The sequence below is a fragment of the Ammodytes marinus genome (genome assembly GCF_949987685.1).
Source record: "Ammodytes marinus genome assembly, chromosome: 20".
In the NCBI taxonomy this organism is placed as follows: domain Eukaryota; kingdom Metazoa; phylum Chordata; class Actinopteri; order Uranoscopiformes; family Ammodytidae; genus Ammodytes; species Ammodytes marinus.
Window position 1 is genome coordinate 3,674,613 of NC_137224.1, and position 9,447 is coordinate 3,684,059.

The 9,447-nt window shown below is 41.1% G+C and overlaps 1 protein-coding gene across 1 annotated transcript; it reads right to left on the reverse strand.

The window, feature by feature from the left end:
* Window positions 1–364: 364 nt before the first annotated feature.
* Window positions 365–7,932, reverse strand: LOC307267410 (leukocyte cell-derived chemotaxin-2-like). The gene is made up of 5 exons (XM_080049730.1): window positions 7,882–7,932; window positions 4,568–4,667; window positions 1,623–1,737; window positions 958–1,109; window positions 365–662 (listed from the first exon to the last, which is right to left on the reverse strand). The coding sequence occupies exons 2-5, from the start codon at window positions 4,590–4,592 to the stop codon at window positions 496–498; spliced, it is 459 nt and encodes a 152-aa protein (XP_079905856.1). The 5' UTR covers window positions 4,593–4,667; window positions 7,882–7,932; the 3' UTR covers window positions 365–495.
* Window positions 7,933–9,447: the final 1,515 nt, after the last annotated feature.

A 9,447-nucleotide genomic window follows, 5' to 3' on the forward strand; every position in this document is an offset into this window, starting at 1 on the left:
CAGCAGGCAGCACTCTTTACTCTGCGACTGTAAAAATAGTAGATGGGTCTGCAGACCCATGTTCTATGATGGAGAGACTCATTTCAACAGATATAGGGTGGATAGCTACTTTGTATGAACAGTATATAATTTATACATAGAAAGCTTATTCCTATGTGCGTCTATATCATGAAGCCCCTTAGACAGAGCTACTAATGCTGTTGTTTTAACTTGCTTTTGTATTTCTCCCCCACTAGTTTAGGGGCCCATGATGATTTCTTTCCTTATATTGAGGCTATTCCTTTTTGGACCCTGTTATTGCGTGACTGAGCTCTTTGACAATGCGACATGTAAAGCAACAATCAGAAATCAAAAATAATGCTCTTCATGTTTTATTTGTCAATGAAAACACAGGGATTTTAGCTTAGAAAGCTTGTGTAACATAGTGACTTTGCTGATTACAAGTAGCGTGTATTAGGTAGCATCTAGAAGGTAGCATTAGACACACACGTAGTATTAGAAGTAGCCTGTGGGATCGCTGGAGTCACACATCTGCACGTGAACGTGTGAGGTGATTCCTGGGTAGATGCTCTGCATGGGAAGCATGGTGCCGATCTTCTGGCCTTTGCTCACTGAGCCAGATGTCTTAACTGGCTGGATGTAGAACAGCTTGAAACACAGACCTGAAACATACAACACAGACACACAGCATTACCACTAGCTATCAGACACACTTGCTCTGTTATGCTCATGGCTCCATGGAACAAAGTACCAACCGTATATTGCGAAGAACTTTCTCAGTTTTCTGTTTTTTTATAATGTAATAAAGACCTAAAAACTGTTGCAAAATATAATTTTAAACATGCAAAACATTTTTTTTGTATAATCGCTACTGTTGCTTCTTGGCACTCGCCGTTTTCTATGTAATATTCCTAAATCTTCTGTTGAATAAAACTCTGGGGTTATTGTGAAACCGACCAGCTCCTCTCATCAGGATGCCGTTGTTGATGGTGGCCATGGCGGGGTCTGTGTAGGGGACGGACCGTCTCTGGATTGTCACGTCAAACGGAGCGTAGACAGTTTGCCCATCGGTGCATTTGATGTCCAGACCTTTGTGTGTCCTGCTACCTCTGAAAAACAGCAGCAGAAATTCAGATGTAATTGAACATTTTAAAATAATGTATTATACTTAGTGATGGCTTGAATGCAAGAGCTTTTTTATATGACAAAGTTACGCACTATAATTACGATATAGATTTTTCTGACACAATCAGGTCCCCGACAGCAGATAATTTCCTTTTCTTATTGGCAAACCATGCATTCCAAATCTCATACTTTGTTTTTACAACATACTTAGTAGCTACAGAAGAGTTTGAGAGCCACAGACATTATGTCGAGAAATGTCAAGAATAAAGACGAATACTCCACAATGCTATTGGAGTTAGTTGGGCCTCTAGGTATTTCAGCATACAACAATTGACGTGCATGTATTGGGACATCCTAAATCTTTTTCTGGCAAACTAAATAGTAGGGAAGTATGGGGATAGGAACGCAGGCCAAGTCTTAATTTATTTTGTTTGAGAAAATAGAAACATACCTGGTGCCTACATATCCCAAAATGCAACAGAATTAGTTGTAGTTACCGTGGCGCTCCATAGTGTCCAGCTCCATATTTGTCTGACGTCCTCCTTGTGTTGCCGGGGTTTCCACTGCACAGCTGACCGAACTTCACACCCTCGCACACACAACACAGGACGGCTGGAGACACACACAAAGACTTCATTAAAGAGTTCACAGACTTTTTATCTGATTTTATCACATCGTATGATCGTTTGTTGATTTTAGGCGATTTCAATATCCATGTTTGTTGTCCGGATAAACCCCTGGTTAAAGAATTTTGTCATGTCATTGATTCGTTTGGTCTGTTGCAACACATTAATCAGCCTACCCATATACTTGGTCACACCCTCGATTTAATTCTATCGTATGGGTTTTCTGTTGACAATGTGCTTATTGAGGATGCGTCCATCTCTGACCATAAACCCATTGTGTTTAATGTTAATCTACCAAACCCTCTGTCTGTAGCTAAGTCCCCAGGTCGCTTGTCTCGTTACATTAACTCTTTCACTGCTAGTCATTTCTCTGAATGTTTTCTGAGTAATAATGTGGCTAGCTCCATTTCTACTGCAAATGAGCTTCCTTGCAGCATTGATGACTTAGTGTCTCTATTTAACTCATCTTGCTCTAACATTTTAGATTCTATTGCTCCCCTTAAACTCAGACATCCCAAACCTAAGTCACAACCCTGGCTTGATGACACAACCCGCTCTCTCAGGCAGGCTTGTCGTAGAGCTGAGCGGAAATGGAACAAGGATAGACTTACCATCTCTCTTGACATTTTCAGAAATTCATTAGCAGCCTTCCAGATAGCGGCTAAGAAAGCCAGAGCCAAACATTTCTCAGATATTATTAACAAACACTCTAACAGACCGAAAATCCTTTTTAGTACCATCAACTCAATTATTAACCCCAAAGTCTCCCCAGAGGTCGAGTCATCCACAGGCATTTGTGAAACTTTTTTAAAGTTTTTTATTGATAAAATAAAAAACATAAAACTGTCTTTTACCCCCTCTGCTTCCAGCACTTCACCGTGTCCCCCAGCTGTTAAAGCTATATTTGAAAAATTTTCACCAGTGACCCTTGAAGATCTGAGAGATATTATCAAGCACATGAAACCCTCTACATCCCCCAATGACGCTATCCCCTCTCAGATCATCAAAGACGCCATTGAAACCATCGGTTCAAGCATTCTGATCATTATTAACACATGCCTTGTCTCTGCTACTGTTCCCTCATGTTTCAAGCACGCGGTTGTCCAGCCGTTGCTTAAAAAACATAACCTGGATGTTAATTGCCCAAATAACTTCCGTCCAATATCGAAACTACCATTCATTTCAAAAATTCTGGAAAAAGCAGTCCTCTCTCAAGTATTGCCATTTCTTAACTCTGCCAACGTCTTGGAGCCCTTTCAGTCTGGCTTTAAGGCACGCCACAGCACTGAAACGGCTTTGCTAAAAGTGTCTAATGACTTACTCCTCACGCTAGACACAGGTGAGAACGCCATCTTAGTCTTATTAGACCTTAGTGCTGCCTTCGATACAGTCGACCACCCCACTCTTCTAGCCCGCCTCCATCAGTGGGTTGGTATAAGGGGCTCAGCTCTGCAGTGGTTCTCCTCCTACCTCTCCCATAGATCATTTTCAGTGTCCATAGGTCAGCACTCCTCCTCCTCTGCTCCTCTGTCTTGTGGGGTCCCCCAGGGGTCCATCCTGGGTCCAATCCTGTTTTGTTTATATATGCTCCCACTGGGGAATATAATCCGAAAATATAACCTGTCATTCCACTTCTATGCCGACGATTCACAATTATATCTCCCTCTGAGATCCGGGGACTGCCTTCAGACGCTCCAAGAGTGTCTCAAGGAGATAAATGACTGGATGGGGGATAATTTCCTCCAGCTTAACAATAGCAAAACAGAAGTCATTATCTTTAGTCCCTCCAAATTCAAAAAACCCATCGTCACTGACCTAGGTAGTCTAACCCCATTCATCAAACCATCCGCTAGAAATCTGGGCGTCATTTTTGATTCTGAGTTATGCTTTAAAAAGCAAATTTCATCCGTAGTGAAGAACAGCTTCTACCAGCTCAGAACCATCTTTAAAATAAAGCACTCCCTATCATATCACAACCTTGAAATAATTATCCATGCTTTCATAACATCACGGCTGGATTACTGTAACTCCCTCTACCTTGGTCTCCCTCAGTCCCTCATATCACACCTCCAAATAGTCCAGAATGCAGCAGCAAGACTGTTGACTGGGTCAAAAAAGTGGGAACACATCACACCCGTTCTTGCTTCCCTTCACTGGCTGCCTGTACAACAAAGGATCATTTTCAAAACAGTTCTCCTGGTATTCAAAGCCCTCCATGGTCAGGCCCCATCTTATATAGCGGACCTTGTACACCCCCACTCAGCCCCTAGGACCCTAAGATCCTCCAATAAGGGTCTTCTCCACATCCCCCGATCCAGACTAAAACAAAAAGGTGACCGGGCCTTCGCAGTAGCTGCCCCACGCTTGTGGAACCAACTGCCACCTGACATACGTGATGCCCCCTCCATTACTGCCTTTAAATCAAGGCTCAAAACCCATCTGTACACCCTGGCTTTCCCTCCCCATTAGCTATCTGCCTTTTACACTACTGTATATGTTTGTGTGTGGAAGTCCGGGTTATGTATTTTGTATTTTTTATCTTTATTTTTTCTATTGTTGTTGTTGTTATTTTACTTTCATGTTGGCCTACTGAATGCACTATGTACAGCACTTTGGTCAGTGAAAACTGTTATAAATGTGCTTTTATAAATAAATTTTACTTACTTACTTACTTACACACGCAGTGCAATAGGAACAATCAAATAAATTAGAATGAGATAAATATAAACATTTACAGCAAATCAATTCTAAATAGTGCAAAGCAAACTTTACAAACGTTTAGCGTCATATTTTACATTTTAAATTGTTCTACTCACCCAAAAACACCACAGCTTGTCTCATCGTCACGTCTTTTGGTCTGAGCAGATTTCAGTAGAGATGCAGAGCTGTGATTTATAAAGGCTCACGTTCCTCTTTCTACACAGGGGAAAGTCATATTGTTTATCAATAAATAGTTCATAAACCTTTGTCTAATTTATTACTGACCCCGCCCATCATATGACACGCACACTGTAAATATTGCAGTTCATCAAATCAAACTTTATTTATAGAGCACTTTTCATACAATTAAATGTAACACAAAGTGCTTAAAACAATCCCCCCCCTCCCACGACACACCCCGATATATTCATACACGCAAAAACAATTAGAATATATAGAAGATAATAGAAAATAAAAGCAGACTACATATATAAATAAAATAGGCTATAAGAGATAGATAAAAACAGTAGGTTGTTTAATCTAAAATATAAAACAAATAAGTTCTGTTAAAAAGCCTTACTAAAAAAGGTAGGTTTTGAGTTTGCCCTTAAAGGCATTGTTACATCCCTCTTTGTCTAGGGGTAAAGGGACTGCAACTAAAAAAACAGTTTAAAGGTAAAGTAGGAGTCGGGTCATAAAATGATGAGTATTTAATTTAATCAAAAACAACAAAAGTATCAAACTTAACTTCACCGGAAGAAATAACAGAAGAGGGTTAGAGCAGCTTTGTAGGAAAAACAGGTCATTTCTTAAACAAAAGCATAAACTTAACTTCAAAGAAACACCGTTCAACAGCATGGCAGTGAGCAGAGCAGGGGCCCAGACTGACGCTTCACATGCTGCCTATATACTGGGCACTAATTACCCCAGGTGAGCAACCACTGATTGAGTGAGCAGGTGTACTGCCTCACTCAATCAGTGGCAACTTAAAGAGACACAGAACACAAAGAAAAACACCCAAAACAAGCCAATACATGACAGGTATCAACACTTTCTGCGGCCCTCAGGTCATCAGGCAGGGTGTTCCACAGACGTGGAGCGTAGAAAGAAAAGGATGCCTCACCGTGAGTTTTGGTACAAACTTTTGGGATAATTTAAAGACCACTGCCAGAAGACCTGAGGGTACGAGAGGGTTCATATGATAAAAGCAAATCTGATAAATAACGAGGACTAAGACCATTAAGAGCTTTATACACCAATAAAAGGATCTTAAAATAAACAACGTTATGTGTTAAACAACACATAACAAAGCACACTGCTTTAACTCCACTCGGTACCTGCACATCATGTCTGCAGCCCTGCACTCCTGCAGCAGTAAACATTCACTACACCAAATAATAAGTCTGTCCTGCTGCAAAGAGAGAAACACTGTATACCGCCTTTAAGACGCAAGTTTAATTCCACCAAAAATCTTGTCTGAAGAAATGATCAGGTTGTCGACAACTCGTAGCGAGAGTAAATTGTATTTTTCACAGCTTGTAACTGGTTTGCAGTATACAATACATATTTGTTCAAAATGATAAAACTTAGCATGGGCGTAAAATTGCGTATGGACGGTGTGGACGTGTCCATACCAATATTCAAATGTGCTGAAATTGTCCACACCAATATGAGAAGGATAATGCGCGAAACAGCGCCCCTTTACATTTAGATTCTGAAGACGCGGCGAAACACGACACTGCACACTGTATGTCTGCGAGGAAGCTTCCCTTGGTAAAAAAAAGAAAAATAATTGACCAATCAGGTGAGGCTATTACCATGACACTGCCCTCTGTGTTTGGTCAGGAGGGTGCCAAGGGAAGCCACTCGGCCTTTGGCTTCACACCAATCAAATCAAAGCATCATTATCAACGTCACTGAAATTTAACAACAATAACAATAGCGGGAGATTAGCATGTTTGCATTGTTATCATATTAGCAAGAACAGTTATGGAGGGTGGAGATTTTGAGTATCTAGTAACAAATTATTTTACCAAACTGCCAATTGAGAAGCCATTAAAAATCAAATCTGACGGCAGGCCAATGCGTGTGGAGAGAAAGAAAGTTTATCGCACTTTCCGTGAGGATAACTGTCCGCACCGAGTGGCTAGCTGGTAGCGGCAAACTTCAGCTAATGGCCTTCCTCTACAAATAGTGAGTAAAATACACACCTTCTCCCGGCGCGAGTTAACTGTTCCCTTAACTGTCTGTGTAACTATGTGTGTTATGTTTTGTGTTATTTTATTGCTAATTGTGCCTTGATTGCCTGGATTAAGTTACATTGGTAGGCCTACTGTATATCCACTGAAGTTGTTCTGGGTTGTTTTAAGTATAGTGTTGTAATGAACATTTGGCCTAGTTCTTAAACGAAAAGGATGTATAAAAAGTATGTGTGTGTGTCAAGCACCTACAACTGATTGTGTGAGTCGTGTCTCATGTGAACGTGAAACTTAAAATAGCCTTAAACGTCCCCTAATTATATTGTGAATGAATTCGAATCTGCATTGGGCATTAAGCGGCTAGTTGTGCATTCCGGTCGGGGTTGGGGGGTGCATTCATAATAAAATGTATACTTTAATAAGACGATAAGGAAGTGTGTGAATGAGTGAGTGAGTGAGTGAGTGAGTGAGAGAGAGAGAGAGAGAGAGAGCGAACGAGCGGTGTCGGACAGATTACAGGCGTGTGTAAATCCTGGTAAAGTGACCAGGCGCTATAATAGCTCTTGTAGTTAGGCCTACATTAAATACAAGCTGCGACGTAGCCTACTCTTTTCTGTCCCCCACCTTCCAATACACATGTAGATTAAAGGTGTTGTCTCACTTGGCTTCCTCAAAAAAAAATCCCCACGCCACGCCACTGGAAAGGAGAAAGCAGAACCAAAGCACTGTGCAAATTTCGCACCATATGCCTATTGATTCTGCTATGTGCTGTAGTAAAGATAGGTCGCCTTGGAAACAATTAAGCCCCCGTAGACCGCGAGCATCTTGTCTTTTTTACTCGCGCAAATCACCATTCTCTGCAGCCGTCATCGGCTCTGTGTTGTTTCTCTCTCACCGGCTCGTCGAGGCTCGGGCACGCTCGCGCTTCAGCTGCGCTCCAACTCCCCGGTTCACTCGTAAACTGAAATTCCGAGTCGGGGACAGCCCTACTGTGAAACATAAGCAGCCAATGATGTATGAATATAATACGTTTTTTAGTACAAAACGATTGATAGCCGCTCAACTCTTGACTAAACTGTACATAGATACATGATAAAACTGGTTTGGTTAATAAACTAGTGAGCGGTTGGATGCTGGATCTGGGGCGAGGGCGTTTCGCCAAAATGTGTCCCCACCAATATGAACATCAAAGTTACGCCACTGAAACTTAGAGTGTATAGTTGAATGCTTACCTGTCTGAAGTCACCTGCAGGTCAGACTGACTCTGTGGCGTTGTCTTTTTCTTCTTCTTCTTGTATAATGTTTTTTGGCGGTTGGCAAACAACTTTTAGATGCATTACCGCCATCTACTGGTAAGGAGTGTGGTATAATTGACAACCTCGCTTCAAAAAAAAAAAATAAAAATAAAAAATAAAATAAAATAAAAAATAATAATACTACTTCAAATAAGAAGCTATATTTTCACAAACAAATTGGTAACCCTAAGAAAATGAAATAGAACTTGATGACATTTTTTGGACTTCTTTTGTAAAATATCTATTAAATCAAAACTTACTTTTTCTTTTCTGAATTTTTCCCTCATCTGCCTTCTGTCTTCCTCATACCTCACACACTTCATTACTACATGTTCTACTGTCTCTTCTTGCCCAAATTCACACCTGCCTGTCTCGTGCTTTCCTATTAAAAACAGTGTACTGTTCAGACCAGTGTGCCCAAACCTCAGTCGTGATAGGACCGACTCCTCTCTTCTGTTCTTCCCTCCACAACTCATTTCTCCCACTTGCCTTCTGTGGCGTTGTCTCATGAGTTCACTGCTTATATCTATAGGAGGACTGTGATGTCACACCAGTCCGACCAATCACACAACAGACAGTGGCACAGGTGAAGTGTGGAATCTTTTTTTTACCCAAACACTAGAACAACGAGTTTGTGTTATTGGTTGAGTTTCAACTGAACGGGTCAAACTGGAAATGTTTTGTGACACTAGGACATTTTTGTTTTTCTTACCCAGAATAGATTGATCTCATAACATCTGTTGCGTACTTCTTCCCCCCTGACATTTGGATCTCACGACATTCAGAGATTTGCTCATACCTGAGGAGTGAGAGCGTGACAGTCTGACTAACACCCTGCAGGCAGGGCCGCCCATAAGGGGTAGAACGTGTGAAAGCTTTCTAGGGCCCAGCCACTTTGGGGGCCCATGGTCTTTGGAAGCCAAGAACCTACCTAGATAACCTTTATTTTTAGATTTTTAGATATTTATGTCAATATCTATTCAAAGTTGGGTGTTTACACAGAGCCGTGGCTCCGCTTAAGGCCATTTAAAAAGCAGTAGAAAAGCAGAAATTTTCAAAATGTTTCAGATTGAGCACAGCGGAGTGTAACTGTTTCACACATAACCCATCCTATAAACCTTTTGTGTGCCAAATAGTGACAAGATTGGGTTTTGATATTAAACAGTTTTGTCTGGATTATATTTCCTGAGTCGTTCCACATGTACCTGCTTCTTGTGTCTGGGTGTGGTTGTGAAAAGTATTTGGACCCCATGAAAAAACAGGTTGGGTACCTTTTGTAGTTCTTCTACATTCTTAAAAACAGGACATGCTAGTTACTCTGTCATTGTCCTGAGTCTACAATAAGGTTTAAAGTGTCTCTCCCCATAAAGTACATTTTTGTGATAAATAATTTCCCTTTGGGGACAATAACTTCTAAAGGCTTTGACATAAGTCTTCAGGTTGACACGGCCAGCCAGGTCTGACCAGTTTTTCACAAACCTGGCCAATCGACCAACCAGACGG